This window comes from Rhinichthys klamathensis, unplaced genomic scaffold (assembly GCF_029890125.1).
Source record: "Rhinichthys klamathensis goyatoka isolate OS25496 unplaced genomic scaffold, OSU_Roscu_1.1 h1tg000115l_1, whole genome shotgun sequence".
NCBI classification, from domain to species: Eukaryota; Metazoa; Chordata; class Actinopteri; order Cypriniformes; family Leuciscidae; genus Rhinichthys; species Rhinichthys klamathensis.
Genome location: NW_026606652.1, coordinates 1,601,478 through 1,622,610, shown reverse-complemented (window position 1 = coordinate 1,622,610; position 21,133 = coordinate 1,601,478). Strand labels below are relative to the sequence as shown.

Here is a 21,133-nt window from a genome sequence, read left to right as displayed (position 1 = left end):
AAATGAAACACACCCAATCACTCACACACAGGCTCACCCTTCATCTGGACGAAGTCTAACTGGTGTATGGTCTGCAGCAGGGGTCCGCTGTCCAGCGTCAGGTCAAAGTCACTGCTCATGCGAGGGGTCAGAGAGCCCTTCCCCCACTGGTTCTCCGTCATATGGACCCGTCTTATCAGAGCATCAGAGATCTACACACACACAGACACACACTGCGATTCAGAATATATTACACGGCATTAAGTCAAATTAATGAAGTGTTGCAATTATGTAAATGTATGACCTTCTGTTAATTTAATAAGAGTCCTCAGAGCAGGAAACATTTTGTGATCAGAAAAGTTTTGGAAGGCAAAGTGTCATTGAGCAAGAATGCTTGTTTTTGACTAAACCAAAGTTTCCTTGCCCTTTACACTCATTTTTGAGTACTGAAGTAGCCTATTTTTTTAAATAATGATTTCTGGGCAGATTTCCATTTGGATATTATGTACCAGTCTTTTTAATTTGATAGATTTAAAAGATTATACTTATTAGTGTATAAAGTCTCCAATAAGATCCTCAACAGACAGACTGCTGATGCTACACTGGCTTACAAGCAAGTTTTGCATAAACACTCACAAAGAGCTATATCTAGTATTGACACACTGATATTAAAGTTCTGGCAAACACCAATAAGATAATTATGTTCAATAACTGATGAAAGGCTGATATTAAAATTAACTATTTAAAACTATTTATAAAAACACTATTTTGTATAAATCAACTAAAAGGTAAAATGAATTAATAATTTAGGCGTCACTAAATTACACAGTATGAAATAATAGTTGACATTAAAATTATTGTATTTTTTTTTTAATTTGTTAAAATACAATTTTGTTCAAACTAAAAAATTAAACACTAAAAGCTCAAATCAAAATGCTTTTAAAATGCTGCATGTGAATTGAGATTATGTACAGCATGAAAAATGTATATTCATTTTAAGAATTCCTAAAGATAACAGTATTAACAAGTTATTAGTGTTTTTAAAGATTAACTTCAATGAGTGTTATATGATAGCAAAGGTAATCTAAATAAAAAAACGAGGAAATGAGCATACACAAATATCTGATATCTATGGAAGCTTGTTTGAGCCACAGAGTATAAAAATAAAAAAGGTGATTGCGACTTTTTTCTTGCAATTGCAAGTTTATATCTCACAATTCTGACTTTTTAACTCTAACAAGAAAAAGTTAAAGTTAAAATTAAATAGAAATAAATGTGAAATTTAATTTTCTAAATCTAAATTTCATTATCTCATTGACCAATGAGGATTTCAGAGAGGCGGCACAGTTTTGGAAATCCAATTTGCTTTATGTCAAACTGATTTGGATCTTTCTACAATCAGAGAAAACGCATGTGACCAGGTGTAAACAGGCCCAAAATGGATCTTAGACATTCCCATCCATTAAAAGTTTAGTCAGATCTTTCTCTGGTGCGTAAGCGCCCTAACTTTGCGGCCAATGTCAGCAGATGAGGTCCGTGCTATATTAAAAGGGTCAGAGACCTGCAGGAAGCCGCTGGGGTCGTTCTCTTTGATAACCTCCAGACAGTATTCCATCAGTCCTGTGGTCTGCCTCAACTTCACCGTGCAGTGAGATATCTGATCACGAACCACCTGCGATAAAGAGACAGAGAGAAAGAGAAAGAGAATGAATCCATGATAACTGTTCTGTGGCTGGGTTGCTAGGCAACAGCAGGACCAATTGTCAGCATCCTCTCTGAGCAAGCAACACATCACTGACCTTTTACACAAAAAAATACACTTCATGCTTGCATATTCCACTGGGTGAATGTGTGTCTGAGTGTGTCCTTCCTCCTTCTACTTAAACCTACTGGCAACATTCCTTTTACATAATGCACACGTACACACTGATGCAAACACACGTCCTTCCAAAGCTAATCTTACTATACCAAAATAAATCAAACATTAAACACTTAATTTATGAGAGGCAAAAGAGCCATTCAAATCCAAACAGAATGAGGCAAACCAGACAGAAATAGACAGAACTGAAGAAAGCCACTGGACAAAACTAGAACCCCAACATCTTTGTAACCATGGGAACAGGCCTGTGGCACCATGGAGACAAGAGGAGAGAATAGGCCTACATAAGATGCCAGCAAAAGCACATACGACTAATAGTATAGGGGAGTTTTAACAATTTTAATATTACATTTTTACATTTCCCTTTACACAGACAGTCTTTACCAATTACCGTTACAGGGATCATTCACCCAAAAATGAAAATTGTCATTAATTACTCACCCTCATGACGTTCCAAACCCATGAGACTCACGATTGCTTTATATGATGAACAGATTTAATTTAGATTTAACTTTTATTCACATTTAAACATCTATTAGCAAAAATAAACAGAGGCTCAACCGAACCTGCATGACGCGTGAGAACAAACCTCATTGGTTCTTGCAGAAGCTCAAACGAGCTGCGTAACACAAGAATGAACCTCATTGGTTCGTGAGGAAGCTCAAACGAGCTGCGTAACACGAGAATGAACCTCATTGGTTCTTGCAGAAGCTCAAACGAGCTGCGTAACACAAGAATGAACCTCATTGGTTCGTGAGGAAGCTCAAACGAGCTGCGTAACACGAGAATGAACCTCATTGGTTCTCGCACATCAAGTGAACATGGTTGAGCTTCAGTTTACTACAACTGATGTGTGAGTTAAGGAATGTTTATATATGAATAAAAACCTAAATTCAATCTGTTCATCATATAAAGCGATTGTGTCTTTGGACTAAACCGCTCAGTTCATGTAGATTAGTTTTACGATCTCTTTATGAACTTTTTGAAGCGTCAAAGTGGTAGTTGTGTAGCTGTCAATGGAGGGACAGAAAGCTCTAAGGTTTCATCAAAAAGATCTTCATTTGTGTTCCGAAGATGAAAGAAAGTCTTACAGGTTTGGAACGACACGAGGGAGAGTAATAAATTACCGAATTAATTTAATTTTTGGGTGAACTATCCCTTTAAGAGATCATGTGTGAATAGCACCTTTTCAAAAATACAGGTAGATCAGTTGGCAATTTACCAGCATGAGAAGTTGTAACATTACCAGTAAATTACCGGTATGATGCTGCTGTGTGTGAACAAATGGAGAATTCCAAACAGCTTCATTTTGACACACACGTGCCCTGCTCCCTCCAAAGTCCCCACTTCAAGGGCTCTGCCCTCCGGAGTGAGTAGGGCATAAGGATGCTCACTTCCGATTGGAATTTGCTCAAAGAATGAATACGAGGTCCGAAGTTTGCTTTGAAAAAAAAACCCCACCTTGCTACAGTAAAATCATTCTGGTAATTTTACGGTAACTTACTGGGATTACTGTGTGAAAGGCTACTAACAGTATAGGGGGAGACCAGGACAATTTTAATATTACATTTTTACGTTTCCTCTTATAACTCGCAGACTATTAAATATTAATTGAGTTAGTGTCATCACTCCAGCTTGAAGAAATTTGGATTATTAACATATTATTTAATTAAACAGCAAAAAGAGTAATTGACGATTATGTAAAACTTTAAAGAAATGGTGCTTTAAAAATAGTAATATTTATCATCTACCCACTGACAGAGCCAACAAAATCAGGGTCATGTTAGTGCATTATATGCTGTATGACGTTCCTAGAGTTCTTAAGACAGTAAAAAATTATACTGGTTTGCTATTTAATTACTTGTAATTCCATAGCTGCATTTCAACCAAAGAGAATCACAGGAAACTAACTATAGGTGCAGTCTCAGTGGAGCAGCTTGGGATTCAGAGTCTAAGTCAAGGACACAATGACTCCATTTTAAACATAAATTCTTTCCGTTAATAGCCCAGATTTTTAACCATTAAGCTGCTTTCCCCCTATGATAGCAAACGTTTTCATATGGCACAGAAGCTTGGGCTAGAAACAGGCTGATTTGACTCACCAACAATGGCTGCTGATTAGCCCTGCTGCCTGAAGCATGAATCCATTCTGAATCCAACTTTGGCAGAAAAGAGATTTAATGAATTTTTAATGGGAAAATAGAAAATACCCTCAGTGCCAGTCATCTGTTGCCCTAATACAGAAATGTGTAGAGATTTCCATGAATTTAAAATGTATCCATGCACATCATTCTTTTTTTTTAAATGCATGTGCTCTCATAGGGGCTGTTTACACCTGGCCACTTCATGCGTTTTCTGTGATCGGATAGCTATCCGATCGTGAAAAGACCAGGTGTAATGCCCTCTGAAACGCATTCGAGACGGATTTAAATCCGATCGCTCAGACCACTTTAGGAGGTGGTCTAGGCCGCATTCCAGATGAAACTGGACAAGTGTAAATGCATCTGGTTGTTGAAACCATATGTAAATTTCCCTCCTCACAAAAATGCTAAAAAATAAACGTGTGAGAGCATGTTATATAGGCTATATGTCATGTTATAGTCAGATATGACGTCGCTACTGCAACACGCATACCTGCCAACTTTTGAGTTTTTGACTCTATTAAATCTGCATATAGCGCGGGAATTGAAGATCGGATTTATATCCGTTTTGCAAAAACACATTTATGTGACCAGGTGTAAATGGAATCGTTTTGATAAATCAGATAGCTATCCGATCTGAGAAAACGCATGAAGTGGCCAGGTGTAAACAGCCCCATAATCTTTAAAGGCACAATATGTAAGAGGTCGCTTATTCAAAACAATCACAAAGGCGTAGCTTGATGACGCCTTGAATGAGAGTGGAATCATGGGAGTGGTCGTCTTCACCTCCACAGCCAATGGCAGGCAATATGACAGGACTCATGCAGAAATCATGTTAATGGGTGAGCTAATGGATTAAAGTTTTATTAACGTTACTGTGGTATGAAGCAGGGCGGGGCAGAGAGCCTGGGACATTTTATGCAGCTGTTTTTATTATGCTATTAATATTATTTATTATTATTTTTATTTTTATTATGCTCCGATGCCGCAGTCGGCTGCTGCCACTTCTTTTATTTAGTTGATTATGCATATTTTACGATTAAAGTTACGTTTAATGTTCGCCTCCTTCTTCCCTGAATTTGAACTTTGTTACAGTTACGTTTGATCACTTAAATTCAGTACTGTTACTACAAATAAAGCTCTTTCTGATTATGCCATGTTAGCCACTTCACAAAAAAGCATTGTCTCTGATGCATGGTACAAACATGTTACTCGCTGTAAATCAAGAAATCAAGAGATTTAAACAATAAGACTAACCATGTTAAGCTATAACAATGATTAGTTTTCTGATATTTTAATTAAAAAATCTTACATACTGTGCCTTTAATCAAAATAACTGCCCCTCCCTCTTTTAGCAACATCTCTTCTCTTCTCTGATGAGGTGTTTCAAGACAAACCTGCACATATCACAGCAATAGCAAACCACAACGATCTAACGATTCTATCAATTCCCAATGGACAAAATCAAGTTCAGCCCTACATTTTTTCTTGCTAGAAAAGAACATTGCAACTTCTGTCTCACACTGTAAAGATTTTTTTTGTTTCAACTTAAAAAAGTAAGTGTTCCACAACAACGGTGGCAAAGACGAGGTGATGCGAGGATCTACATGCAGCAAAAGTTTATTAAAAAAAGCATAAACTAAGATAATCCAACCAAGGAGTGGGAACATAATCCTTGGGGTTATTCCAGAAAGCAGGTTATGTGACATACCCGGGTATGTTTAAGGGTAAAGTAAGCGGATAACCTAAACTTTTGGTTCCAAAAACACAGGTAAACTTTCAGGGTATGCAAGTAGCCATAGCAACATACTCTTTATTTTATTTTTGCAACGTTTTCTATTCTATAATGTATTTCTATAAAAGACATACATGATATATCTTACCTTTCAAGCAATGTGGAAGCAAAATGAACAAAAACTTATAGCCATGTTATCTTTGCAAGCACAGACTCTATTTAGTTTAATCTTTCTTTCTTTTTATTATATAATTAGTATCAAACAAACAATATAATTCTTATTCACAGTGATTAAAGATTATTAAACGAAAAGATTGAAAAATGGTGAAATGTATGTAAAAGTATGTAAATCAGCATTTAACAAAAGAAGAAGAAAGAAGTAGTAAGGCCCGCTTTTTCTTATCGTCCGTTTCCATGGTGACTCGTCGATTCATTGCTCTGTTGAGAACGTCTGGTGTGTTAACCATGAACATACTCTGATTTGGATGAACTTATGTGTGACAGTAAGATAACCTTGCTTTCAGGAATACCCCCCTGACCAGAAACAAGAATGCAAAAGGCACCAACTCACAAAGACAGACTAAAACACAGGGCTTTATATACACACAGGGAAACAAGAAACACCTGAGGGACTGTTAAGAACTAATCAGGGTTGCTATGGTAACACAAACAAGGGAAACAGGAGAGGAGAACACAGAAACAATAGAAACAGTTCAACTTAAAAGTCCTTACAAGACACAGCACACAGGCATCGTGACATGTTCGTGCTGCCTTAAAATTTTAAGTTTAGTCAACTCAAATATACTCACTTAGTACAACTTCACATTTCAAGTTGGCTACACTTAAAATTTTAAGGCAGCACGAACACTTGCTTTAAGTTGAAACAACAAATTATTTTTTACAGTGAATGCTGATTTCAAAGTCCAAAACCATCTAAAAAAAACTAAACACGTTATCAATGTGTTTTTCTGTAGTTCTATTCTTACAAAGCTACTGAATAAATAAAAAATGAATCCCCTTGCTTGCAATAAAAAATGTGTTAAACTAATTTATTCATCAGTTCTATTAGCACACACTAAAAATCCTCAAGGTGGCAGTCACTAAACCTCCAATTAAGAAATCAAATCGTGACTTGTGTGATTTGGGTTTTTTCCAACCTTCCCTTTACCTCAAAAACACAACAGAGAGCTGTCGTTCTGCTTTTGTGGTTGATTTGCATTGCATAAATGAGCTCCTCAAATGAAGAACGGCTCCCAATAACTGAGAGAGATCATTTTTTCGAATCTCTTCAAGAACTCAAGGAATGTTTTGTGTGTGGTTGTGCTTACTGAGAGTTTGTGTTCATGTTCTTTGGTCACTCTGCTGAGAAGCTGAGCTTTCCTGCGGTTGAGAGCTTCAATCAGAGCATCACATTGGGCGACCAAACATGCCTCGAATTCAACTCCATTCTCCTAGAGCACAAGGAGAGGACAGAATCAGATCGCATCACAAGTGCACTGTATGAGAGTATAAGTGTTATTGTGTGTGTTTGTTGTACCTGTATGTGTTGTACCATATTTCTGAGCTGAACCAGGAACTCTTTGGCCTCTGTGGCCCGATCAGACAGAACATTCAGTGCTTGAGAGAGCTGTCCCTGGAAAGATAAAGACAGAAGGTAAGAGAGATGAAACGATATAGATAAAGAGCAAGTGAACTTTACTTAACTAACTTTACTAAAGCTGGTTAAGAAGTCAAAAGAACAGCATTTTGTTTATTGTAATCTTAATAATATTGTCTTTACTGTCACTTTTGACCAATTTAATGCTTCTTTGTCGAATAAAAGCATTAATTTCAGTGTTGAAAACAGTTGTGCTGCTTAATATTTTTATAGAAAGTATAATAAATTTTTTCCAGGGTTCTTCGATATATAAAAAAGCATTTATTTGAAATAGAAATCTTTTGTAACATTATAAATGTTCTTAGTGTTACTTTGGATCAGTTTATTGCATCGTTATTGAATAAAAGTATTCATTTCATTCGGGAAAAAACTAATAAATCTTACTGACCCTAAACTTATGCACAGTACATATATGTCTACATTATTTCATTTTTGACTTTTTATCTTATTTAGAAATAGCGCTTTATTAGATTTCAAACCATAAGAAAACTTAATGATTTATTAAAATTATATTTAATCCAGTTTTGCTATGTTTAACCCCTTAAGTGTCACCATAGCCATTACATATTTAAAACAGTAATATCCTAAACCTAAACTAATATTGACAAACTATATATCATTCATTTGAAAGCTTACAATCTGTAGTTTTCATATTTGGTGATTGATTTTCAAAATAAATTACAGAAGAGCCGTAATCTATCAATTTGCAACAAGAATATTTTCATACTCCTAAGGCATGTTAGACCTTTATTTTGAAATAGTGATGAACATGAAAATCATGAAAGAATGGTAGAAACCTCAGTTTGTTTTCATGCCAATAGTTCAAAAGATAACATCCATTAAATTTTAGAAAAAAAGGTCTGAAAATGTTTTAAAATATAAAGAAAAAAATTATAGATTCACAATTTGTGATGTGGCAGCGAGCTATAACGCACATGCGTGTTCTTTTTATGTGATTATTAGAGGTTGAATTCACATCAAAATATGCCAAACTTCCTTATTACTTCTGAATAGGATGCCTACTTCATAAATTGTATGAAAATTGTGGAAATAATGGTTCAGATCACTCAAAACACATATGGAAATGGAGCCCTTATACGGGCAGTAATGGAGTCTGGTTGTGACCTAGTGAAAAAGTTTGGTACTGCGCCCAAACAAAATCTCACTGAAAGCTCATTTTTTGAGATATCAACCTAAAATTTGAAACACAACTTGTTCAGAGTGTTGGCTTTGATTTTCCTGAAGTTTTAGAGTCCACCAGGTTTTCAAAATATATATTTTATATAAAACATGAATGATTAAATTTTTACATTTTCATAAACTCAAACTTCTATAACTTTTTTTTGGTTTCACTTTCTTAATTTATTTAACTTCTACAAAAATCTGCCAAATGTCTTTTTTAAAACAAGACCAATCTTACATCTATATTCCAAAGCATTCTTGAGTTGCAACCATTTAAGTTCGGATTGTGCATTTTCATGTTTATTCAAAAAAGGGGGCGTGACACTTAAGAGGTTAATATAATACATTTTTTCAGTACTCTTAACACTTTATTTAACACAGTTCAGAGCAGTTCAAACTGCTGCAACAGGGAAGCAGGGATCTACATAAAATGTGTTTGAGAGAGGAAATGACATAATTTGTGAGAGGTTAGTCATTAAATCTGTCATTTAAAGAGTGGGTGAGAGAATAGGAAGAGGAGTGCATGTGCGTATGTGTGTGTGTGTGCGTCAGGCACAGCCAAAGGATGTTGCTTTAGAGTGGGAAAAATATCCCATTATAAATGTTCTCACATTGCTATGACAACCATCCGCCGAGAGACCTCCACTTTCATTTGTGGTCTGTTCTCAAACGAGGAACAAAAGTGAGAGAACAAGGAATGAAACACAGTGCTCCAAATTTCTCTCTATGGCCTACATACTACATTACAACGCTATATGATACAGCATTACACTTCAAAACATTACATAGAGCCCTACATGACAGCCTTACACACTAAAGCCAAACACGTTACAGCTTTACTAAACCCCTACATACTAACAGACTAGCGTCCTACAATGAGAACCCAGCAGGGGCAATGTTACAGAAACATCCTATCTTAAATATTTGTCCTAAATGAGAGCTGAAATCACCATGGTTACTAAACAAATAAGACTAGATTCTAGTTGGGATGGTTCTGTAATAAGAGCCCAGTTGCTACAAACCCATTAGTTAACATTACATATTATTAGTAAAATAGGCAAGAAATTACAGGAAAAGCCATTGTTTTTTTCGTTTTTTTCTTGCACTGGTCAATTTTAAAATTTTGAGCTATTTTGCCTCCATAACATGTCTTCGTTTAGACAAGTGGAAAGAAAGCATCCACAATACACATTTAAGATATTATTTTATGTTTTCTCAAAATTAGTTTTTCCTCAGCTTTTAGTCACCAAACATTCCAGTTTTGTTCTAAAGGTTTTTACAGAGGGTTTTGTTCATATCATTCACCTACTTTATATAACATTTTATTCCTAGAAATATGGTGAAAAAGCATTTTTTGACAGTATTTTCTGATTTACAGAGTAAGAGATTTCCAAAATGCCCCCTGTAAAAACCTTATGTCGACAAACGAAACAAGAATATTGAAACTGGCTTCATCCAATGTTCAGATTTCCATTCTGGAAATGTGTGCAAATTATTGCATATTTAATTAGATCATGCCTCATTTGCATGTTTCAGAAAACTTCATTAAAAAAACAATTGTCACAATCTGCGATTAATCAACTGGGGAATGTGGTCATATTTGGTAAAATTATTTGTCACGTTTACCTGTGGTGTCTTGCCTTAAAGTTAGTAACGGTTGTAAATTTTGGTGATTTTTTTAAAACTTGAAGTTAGTCACATATCGCAGTGTTACACACTAGAATACTACATACTAAAAGCCCAAAATATCTGCATTACTCAACAGTACAAGTTTGTCCATGCAATGGAAGACAGCGTCAGAGTGAAAGGGACAACAAGAGAAACATATATGGAAGCAATCATTTTTTCTGTATTTCCACTTGGTTGCACTACTAGAGAGACTTAAAGAATTAAGAAATTGTGAAAATCATCCATATTTTCTCTGTAAAAGATGGAAATCATCATTCTATTGAAAATAGGATCTCACAAAAGTGAGTACACCTGTCACATTTCAGCAAACATTTTAGTATATCTTCTCAAGGGACAATACTATAGAAATTAAACTTGGATATATTTTAGAGTAGTCAATGTGCTGCTTGTATAGAGTATATATTTACTGTCCTCTGAAAATAACTCAACATACAGCCATTATTGTCAAAATAGCTGGCAATAAAAGTGAGTACACCCTAAGTGATAATAGCTGTACGTCGTTAAATGTTTTTGTCTGCTTAACAGGACCATACAAATTTTTGTATCTTGTATTAGAGCAGTTAAAATGTGTGCTATGAGTGCAATTCTCTCATACTGACCACTGGATGCTCATGGCAAAGAACTCTCTAAGGATTTGAGAATTAGAATTGTTGCTCTCCACAAAGATGGCCTAGGCTAAAAGAAGATTGGTAACACCCTGAAACTGAGTTACAGTACAGTGGCCTGGGTCATACAGAGGTTTTCCAAGACGGGTTCTACTCGTAACAGGCCTCGTAATGGTCAATCAAAGAAGTTGAGTCCTCGTGCTGTGCGTCAGGTGCAGAAGCTGGCTTCAAAAAACAGACGTGATCGTGCCAGCATTGCTTTAGAGGTTGCAGAAGTGGAAGGTCAGCTTGTCAGTGCTCAGACCATACGCCGCACACTGTAACAAGTCGGTTTGCATGGCCGTCGTCCCTGAAGGAAGTCTCTTCTGAAGCTGGCTCACAAGAAAGCCCGCAAACAGTTAGCTGAAAGCAACCTCTCCAAGAGCATGAATTACTGGAACCATGTCCTGTGGTCTGATGAGACTAAGATAAACGTGTTTGGCTCAGATGGTGTCCAGCATGTGTGGCGAAGCCCTGGTAAGGAGTACCAAGAACATTGTGTCTTGCCTACAGTCAAGCATGGTGGTGGTAGCTTCATGGTCTGGGGCTGCATGAGTGCCGCTGGTACTGGGGAGCTGCGCTTCATTGAGGGAAACATGGATTCCAACATGTACTGTGACATTCTGAAGCAGAACATGATGCCCTCCCTTCAGAAACTGGGCCGAACGGCATGATAACGACCGCAAACACACCGCCAAGATTACAACTGCCTTGCTGAGGAAGCTGAAGGTGAAGGTGATGGAGTGGCCAAGTATGTCTCCAGACCTGAACCCTGTTGAGCACCTGTGGGACGTCCAACATCCAGCAGCTCCATGATGTCATTATGTGGAAGAGGATCCCAGCAACAACCTGTGCAGCTCTGGTGAATCCCATGCCCAGGAGGATTAAAGCAGTGCTAGATAACAATGGAGCTCACACAAAATATTGACACTTTGGACAGAGTTTTGACATGTTCACTTAGGGTGTACTCACTTTTGTTGCCAGCTATTTTGACAATAATGGCTGTGTGTTGAGTTATTTTAAGAGTATATAAATATACGTATACTGCTATACAAGAAGCACATTGACTACTCTAAAATATATCCAAGTTTCATTTCTATATTGTCCCTTGAGAAGATATATACTAAAATGTTTGCTGAAATGTGACGGGTGTACTCACTTTTGTGAGATAGTACTGTATGTTTATGTATGTTTTGTACTAAAGATAAACTAGTTCCAAAATCTAACACCAGCCTTTTTCACTGGAAAATGTTTTTTTTTTTTTATCACAATTAAGTGAATAGTCAGTAAACATTGTAAAATAAGTAATCATGCAAAATAAGTTCAAAACAAATGTAAAAAAAAATGATGTAGGCCTGCATATCGACATGATATCTGACACTCAGCTCTCTAGATAAAAGCCATATCTGTGGACTACTATTTTACTAATTAAATACTAATTGAAATATTTTGCACTGTTGCAAAAAGCAGGAATATATTCCCTTCAAGTAAAAATCTTTTATAGCATCAACACACAGGCCCCATTTCCTGCTTGCTGTGTAAGTGTCTGTGACACCAAGAGATAGATGGAGAAAATGAGAGAAAAAGTAGCATATGGGGCCCTGAGGCTAAAGCAAAACTACAATCTGTTTAGTGAATGACGAGCAAGTGTCTGCAGTGCGGAAAGAGGCCATTTTCCTCTGATATGAGGCCAGCTCACCAGTGTTCAGTGAAAAAGCTACAGATGGGACCGTAGTAGAGGACACTGATCCAAGATCTTCTCTGTGTGTGTGTGTGTGTGTGTGTGTGTGTGTGTGTGTGTGTGTGTGTGTGTGTGTGTGTGTGTGTGTGTGTGTGTGTGTGTGTGTGTGTGTGTGTGTTTGTGTGTGTGTGTGTGTGTTTGTGTGTGTGTGTGTGTGTGTGTGTGTGTGTGTGTGTGTGTGTGTGTGTGTGTCCCAGGTGCTAAAAGGGGGAGCTGTATTTGGGTCTGCCGTAAAGTTGCTGTCCCAGTTCAAACAGATATTATGCAATCACAACATCACACATGGAGCTATGAACAGAGAGTAAAGTAACTGAACCTAAAATGATGTAGCTTAACACAAAGAATAATGCAGTGCATGAATTAAGTAACTTTTTCTGCTCTCACATCTGTCTGCCCATAAAAATGTCTCCATATCTTCTTCAAAAGTGAGAGGGGTGAATATTAGTACCATTTAAAATGCAAAATAAAATGCAACCACATACCTTAAATGTACTATTTTCAAATGTACTATTATTCATTTCTATATAATATTTCTATATAATATACTATTATTTCATTTCTAATTGATAGAGTAAAAATGTATAGTGATTTCTCAGTCAATATTAGATATACATAACTGTTCAAAAGATCTGTTCATGTTTTTGAAAGAAGTCTCTTATACTCACCAAGGCTGCATTTATTTAATCAAAAATACAGTTAAAACAGTAATGTTGTGAAATGTTTTAAAAAGTAATATATTTCTGTGAAGACAAAGCAGAATTTTCTTCATTTTTTTTCAGCATTATTACTCCAGTCTTCAGTGTCACGTGATCCTTTAGAAATCATTCTAATCTGCTGATTAGCTGCTCAAGAAACATTTATTATCAATATTTAAAAAGGTTGTGCTGCTTAATATTTTTGTGGAAACTGTAAAAAACTAAAATATTAAGCATTAAACATTGATAATTTCAGGATTTGTTGGGGAATAGAACGTTTTTAAAGCATTTCTTTTTATTAAAATCTTTTGTAATATTGTCACTTTTGACCAATTTAATGCTTCTTTGCCTCCAGAGCAAGACATAAAAACAAATAGTTTTACATCATTGCACCATCGCTTAACGGCTGACACTTGCCAGCACTGAATGCGAGCGTCGCGTCAAAAGCAAATAGAACCCATTATATGTATGACGCTGTATACACTGGATACAGATGCCCGTTCAGAGTCTATCGACAACAGGACAACAGTGAATAGAAGCATAAAGGAAAGTTCGCTTTGATACATTCTGTCTAAACAGCTCATTTGCTCATTTCTATAGAGACTTCAGAAGAATACCAGGTTCAGGAACAACTGGATGGTTTATTTTAATGGTGTCCTGTATCACATTGGCGGATTATATGTTTGTTCAGAGAATTTGACCACAGATTGCTTTGTAAATGAGGAAAAATTAACAGTTCGCAAACCCTTAAACGCATACCTCAGGTCTTTAGTTACTCGGGACGTCATTCACTACCCTCCTCCTCATTCATTTTTTAAAGTTAGATATCAACCTTCTCAGAATTCCTTAATCAACACAATATAAACAATACAACAAGAAAATATAATAAATTATAAAAGAATACCTTTTTTCCCTTTCATACACAATGATGAAGTGCTGTTTCACTCATAGTTACCGCAGGCAGAAAACAACAGAATAGGAAATATCATCAGCAATTCTTGAAATGGCTCAGCGAATACTGAAAGCAATCAAATATTAGTGTCACTGTCACTTAATGGTGGATCTGGTGAAGAAGCTGTCAGCGATCAAAATATTGATTTTGAACATGTTGAAAACATGTATGTTTGAGATCTCGAATACGAACCAGATGCTGAATGTACTGGGAAATGAGCTCTGATGAGGACCGTGATGAACTCAAACTGAACTCTTCAAGCTCCAAAAGGTAACAAAATATGCTTTATTTTATTCTTCTATAAAGGTTACTCTAATATCAGGAGAGTTTTAGATTATCACGACTGGTAGAGATCCATCTGTGTTAGATATAGATCCGGGTCACTAAAGACCCAAATATGTAATAATGATTGGCGAAACATTCCTGCATTTAAGGGTTAACAGATGCAGCAGCCAATTGTATTGAATCTCACAGCAGCTGCATCACAAACCGTGAGTAAATGATTTCAAAATGCGTGGCTGGAAATTACGAAATATCAGATATTGATATTTGCAAATATCAGAATGAATATTAATTTTTATATTGTACATTATAATGTTGTGGTGCCTAAATACACTTAAAACATTTAAAATGACTATATTCAACATATTGCCCATTTATTGGTTATCTCCCATAATATGACAATAATTATTGGCTTATCACCCAGCATTTTAATATCGATGCATCACCAATATTGTCTCACACCAACAAAAATATTTCTAAATTAAAAGGGTAATGTACAGACATGACTTTTGTGTGCCATGTTAAACCATGTGCTTATTGATCCATCATCTCCATATACCTGTTGATTGCTCATGTTTATGGTTTCTGATTAAATAAAACGGTCTAGCTGAGAGTCACTCACAATTTTATTTAAACTTATTGACTCGCATGGTGCAGCATGTTAGGACTAAGAGAAAGAGAGGGGACTCTTCCCTCATTCTTTGGCTCTCCATTGGATACACTCCTTTCTCCTTCACAGACAGACACAGTAAATCAGCTCTGCCTCATGTTGCTACAACAACCGGCCAGTGTCACAGTGGTTTTGCACATTCCCTGAGGAATCCAGACACACACACACACACACACAGTTAACACGAGCAACCTGTATATTTGAGTTCAATCAACGAATTTGAATTAAAACGTGCATCACAACATCACCACAGGAGAATTAAACCTCCATCCCTTTAAAACAGCCCTGACCGTGCACTGCGGTTCTCATAGATGCCTCAAAATCCAACATATTTCCATAAGAAGGTTTGTCATTTATAGCTTTTCCTGTTAAATCTAAACCGGAGAGCTGGAGCACAAGTGCTTTTTCATTTGGCCTGAATCATGGCTGGCTGTGCCGTGCGCTGTGTTTTAATTAGACCGGTGGTGTCTCACCCATCACAGTGACAAGTCTTACTGCACTATCACAGACCCTTACACTAAAACCAGAGCGCTCAGCAGGCTGAAAGGACAACATTTAAGCTGGTTTTAAAGGGTTTAGGGCATTCTACTGAAGACCAGGCTGTGAGACATTTAGGATGTTTATCAGTGATACCTGCTAAAAACCATTTGGCCAGAGATGCTTTTTTAGTCATTAGGGGGGAAATGTAATAAATAAACAACAACAACAACAACAACAACAACCTCAACCAGTTTCCCCACCTTGTGGAGCTTCCACATGGCCCCCAGCGCTTTGACCTCATGAGTGGAGTGTTTGCCGTCCTCCAGACACTGGTAGCACACGGGGGTCTTACACTGGACGCAGTACATACTCAGGTTCTCCAGCTCGTGCTCGGTGCAGGTGGAGATCTTCCGGGGGCTCGCGCGGCGGCTGATTCTGCCTTGCGCCGGCGGCACGAGCCGGTGTTTAGCCAGCGGACCCCGGGGCGGGTGGCACCGGAGGCGGCACGGGTCGCAGTAGAACACGTCGCACTGCTCGCACATGACCGTCGCCTCGCGGGGACTCTTCTCGCACAGCTGACACTTGAGCGCGGCCGCTTTGCTCTGCTGGTACCGGTCCACCACTCCCTCGAGCACGCGGTTCTTGGGGAAGCCCCGGAGCCCCCGGTCGTCCAGAGTCAAGCTGCGGTGGCACTGCGGGCAGGTGAGGCAGGAGTTCCGCGGGACCGGCGGCAGGACGCCGGTGTGAGGCAGCAGGTGGTGTTGCGCCTGGGGCGGATGAGGCACGGTAGGGGGGAAAACTCGCACCCCGTTAGGGGACTTCTGGCACGGGGTGGTCGGTGCGCTCACGAACCCGCCGTAAGAGCCGTATCCGCTGTCCGCCTCGCTGTACAGGCTCATCTTATCCAGGTCCAAGTAATCATAATCGGAGACGCCAGAGCCGGACGCGCGGCTGCTCTGCGGGGATTCGGCGTCGGGCGTCTGCACAAGGATGTTTCTCGCGCAGGCCAGGCAGATATTATGCGAGCAGGGCAGTATGATCGGCTCGCGGAAAAACGAGCCGCACACCGGGCATTTTAACTCCTCTTCCATTTCATCCATTTTTGTCGTTCGAGGCGGATTCGGAGACTTCCTCTAAACGAATATTCCCACCGATGGCAACTCCGCACGGACGCGTCTCCTTCGCGCTCTCCGTCCTATGCACCGGAGGATAGAGGAGGGGGCGGTATATATTCTGTGGGCGTAGGCTGGGGCACGAGCGCCAACAGCTACTGCATAAAATCGCTGTCAGTTTATGTGATGAGCTCCAGGAATCCAATCAAACTGATGATGCAAAGCAGGAGTGCTTGATGAATTTGAGACACACAGAGCCAATGTTTGTGGTAGTGCACCTGTTCTCACAGCGCGCCTGATTTTTCCTATCCATCACGCGCGCGTTTATGTAGGCTACATCACAAGTCAGTCTTCGGTTGTAGTGTTCGACAGCTGAAATGTAGGAGCTAAATCTGAAATGTTCTACCCTAATTGCTGGCCTGGTGGGTGATGATAATTGCCTTCAGCTAAATTTCCATGGTAACCAAAGAGAGAGCAAATTGAGAAATTACAACTGTCAAACACTTTTTGTCTACCGTCAGACAGCGAACGAACGAGCAATTGTTGCTTCTAATAATGTTTAGTTTGTTTATAGGACATATAATGGTGTGTTTTAGAATAATGCGGATGGTGCTATAGTCAGGTGTGTGGCAAACTATTATAGTGCTGCTGCTATTGATTTGACCAATTTTTTGAAGTTGTAGTGTTTGTGTCATGTGTTTTGTAAACGTGAGTGCTAGTAGAGGAGTGCAAGAGAGTGTGTGGGCGTATTGAGGACGGTTGTTGTTGAGTTTGTGTGTGTGTGTGTGTTTGTGTGTGTGTGTTAGAAGGCCTGTGATTTGAGAGCCATGTGAATTTTGTCCATGTGCCACTCTGGTGAGTAGGCCTATCTGTAGGGGGAAATTAATTGCTTAATCATTTTTATTCTTATGACAGTAATTGGGTCACAGAGCAGAACTGGGGCCAGTTAGTTATTGAGATTCTCAGAGAGAGTCAGCTGTATTTGCATAATCATCTTCAAGGTGATGCTCAGATCTCGACCTTCTGAATCCAAAATTAATCTAAAATAATCAGCATTTATTAGAAAACTAATGGAGAAATAATGTGTGCAAAAGCAATCCACGTATGGGACACAGTGCAACACACATGTATTATTGCTTCAGAATATTATTTAAGTGCATGAATAGTGATATTTCAGTATCATCTATATATTATAATTTTTTTTGTCAATATTTGAATTCGATTTTTTGTGCCTTTGCACATTAGAACTGCCTCCACACTGTTGTCATTTCTTTCTTTCTTTTTTGTTGTTGTTGAACCCTATTGATATGTTGGATTGTTTCGTTTTATGTTGAGTAGTTAGACGGACGTCTGTACGTATAATATTGGTATGTTTGCTTTTTGCATTGTTTTTTAATTATACAGCACATTGGTCAACTAACTGTTGTTTTTCCTTGCCACGATTTGCTGCTACTTAGTTGACTTGAAGATAATTTGGGGGAGGGACATTCTCATGCTAGAGATAAAATCGTTGTAGTGCAGAAAGCATCATCAATATTTTTGCCTCTGTCTCCGGGAAGAGAAAAAAGCAACTGAATGTATCTGCTATCTTAAATTCTCTCCGAGTTTAGCAGTACAGTAAATGCTGTAGATTACCTCAAACCCCAAACACATGGACTAAAAGCCATAAAACTTTGTTAAACCATATTTTTTCAAACTCTATGTTGCCAGATAAAGACCTGAGAGGGAACATTTTTGAGCAGAAATATCTTACTCTAGCTAGTTTTTTCTGCCAAGATTCTGAACTGAACTATCAGAAACCTAACAACCTCAAAATGCTGATGAGAGTGATTTCTGTGTTACAAAACTCTTAATCAAATCAACTTTATATATTCAATTATTTATCTAATCTATTTAATAGAACTTTTACTACAGATTTTTCTTCACTTACATCATTATTTGTTGATTAAATGCATTTCACCGACTGTGATGACGCATTTCCACAGTTATCAACATTGCAAATCCAGTAGGCCTAAATATTTTTCATAATTTCTTTTAATACACATTTATAACTCTTTGGGTTTCATTATTCACATATATACTCTTAAGTTTCTAATCATACTATGTCATATTACCTTGGAATTAAATTAGAGAAAAAAAGAAATTAACCCAAACTAACACATGAGTAATGGCAAATTTCTCATCATTCTCTCTTCTGACTGCTGTAATCAATCTCTCTATATTTTTCCCTCTTTCGGAAAGTCTTGGAAATTATATCATGGATTTTTTTTTTGCTATTGGAGCAAATGGGAATACAAAAATTACATTTGCTGTCGCCTCCCATTCACCACTATAGAAGTTTACCCAATGACGACTTCTGCTTCTGAGAACCACAGAAATGTGAAAAGGGTCCATTCTCAAAGCTTGTGTTGCTCAAGCTCGATCTCTAAAGACCAGCAAGGACAGCGATTGTATACTCGCAGCTGCACAGTAAACCTAGAACAGCTCTGCAACTCTCTCTGGCTCTCAGCTTCAGTCTGTCCATCTGGAGCTGCTCTTGGTGAAGGAGGTGATGCTCAATCTTCTGAAAGATTTTGGAGACTTAAAATCTCCAGGCAGAAGGAGTTGCAGCTCCAGAAATTGGCTTGGACTGTGTCCCTATAACACAACATAGAATATCTACATCCCAGCTGTAGAGATTTAGAGTTCTGCGTCAAATAGGAATCAATCAGACCGTGCTGTGTGTGGATTTAGTGTTAAGTTCTTTTTTCTTCTTCTGTTTGAGTGCACAAGCTGTTCATCATCCACAGTTACATAAAAGCTGTAATGCAATCTAATGAAGACAACCCGCATCTATAATAGGGTTTTTATGAGTATGCCTGTCCATTAGCATATATGTATGGCAGTAGTTCACAGAATGTAATTTATTTTTGGTACATCTGAAAATGAGCAGGCTCTTTCTATGATGCTGAGAGTAGGCAGCGCCTTGCATAACAGGTAAAAGCCTTTTTGAGATTGAGGATGAGAAATAGAGGGGGAAAGTAGATTTCTCTATCCACCTACTCCTATTCATGCTGTCTCCGGCGTTTTCTCTCCTCCCACGTGCATCCTGTCGTGTGTGTGTGTGTGTGTGTGTGTGTGTGTGTGTGGCAGACGTCAGTGAGAACGGTCACTGCGTAACACTCCGTAGATGGTGTTAACCGGATGAAATGATTGAGGAATGAACGGAGAAGATTCTTTTAATCACATAATAATGTACTCTGCAGATTTAAGCCTCCTGATTTCTCATCTTTCTATTTATTTTGTTAATTTATTTGTTTGCTTGTTACTTTTTAAACTGATATTTTGAAACTGTATTGTTTTTTGTCCCAGACCCTGACCCATCGTTAAAAAATATTATTATATTAATTTAAATATATTAAACATGGAGTGAAATAATCATAAACTATTTCAATATATGGCGTGAAAATGATTGATATCAGTTTTTATATCAGTTTATTTCCACTGCAATGAACAATGTTTCTATCTAATAAAGTTTTATCTTGGTTACCAGGGAAACAAAATGATGAGTGAAAGGCATGCTTGAGATAAAATGTGAGACATGATGTGTGAGGACACTTGACATGATGTGTGAACAGAATATTTTTATTGCACGTCATTTACAATTACATTCAAATTATACACATGTGAAAATATTACTTAATGTGTGTATTAGGATGCATTCAAAAATGCAAACAATCAATGTATCCTAGATATCTGGCCGTTTTATTCCAAAAATGTTTCACATATCCTGTATTCATAATATTTTCCCCTTTATCATGTTCACGACAGAATTGTATCAAACACAGTCCATAATTTGAGATGGGGTTAAATGACGTTCAATTACAGATCAACATTCACAAAGCCAGACATTGATGAAGAAATACACACAAAATAAGCAGCTTTAGAAAAAGAAAATCACCTATTTGAAAGCGTTTTATATTTGACTTTGCTCACACAACAGACTGTATATATACATATATATATATAGTATCTCACAAAAGTGAGTACACCCCTCACATTTCAGCAAACATTTTAGTATATCTTCTCAAGGGACAATACTATGAAACTTGGATATATTTTAGAGAAGTCAATGTGCTGCTTGTATAGAGTATATATTTCCTGTCCTCTTAAAATAACTCAACACACAGCCATTATTGTCAACAAAAGTGGCAACAAAAGTGAGTACACCCTAAATGAACATGTCAAAACTGTCCAAAGTGTCAATATGTTGTGTGAGCTCCATTGTTATCTAGCACTGCTTTAATCCTCCTGGG

General features: G+C 37.7%; 1 protein-coding gene across 3 annotated transcripts in view; it reads right to left on the bottom strand.

Annotated features, from left to right (window-relative positions):
* Positions 1-16,952, bottom strand: part of trim9 (tripartite motif containing 9) — a 32,880-nt gene extending 15,928 nt beyond the window's left edge. For 2 of the 3 annotated variants that reach the window (XM_056254919.1, XM_056254917.1), the window contains exons 1-5: positions 15,987-16,952; positions 7,272-7,367; positions 7,063-7,185; positions 1,541-1,651; positions 38-191 (exon numbers count right to left, since the gene is read on the bottom strand). In XM_056254919.1, coding sequence (XP_056110894.1) covers positions 38-191; positions 1,541-1,651; positions 7,063-7,185; positions 7,272-7,367; positions 15,987-16,826 — 1,324 coding nt within the window. In that variant the 5' untranslated portion in view covers positions 16,827-16,952. The remainder of the gene's footprint in view (positions 1-37; positions 192-1,540; positions 1,652-7,062; positions 7,186-7,271; positions 7,368-15,986) is intronic. The other variant, XM_056254918.1, reaches the window with a different exon arrangement.
* Positions 16,953-21,133: the final 4,181 nt, after the last annotated feature.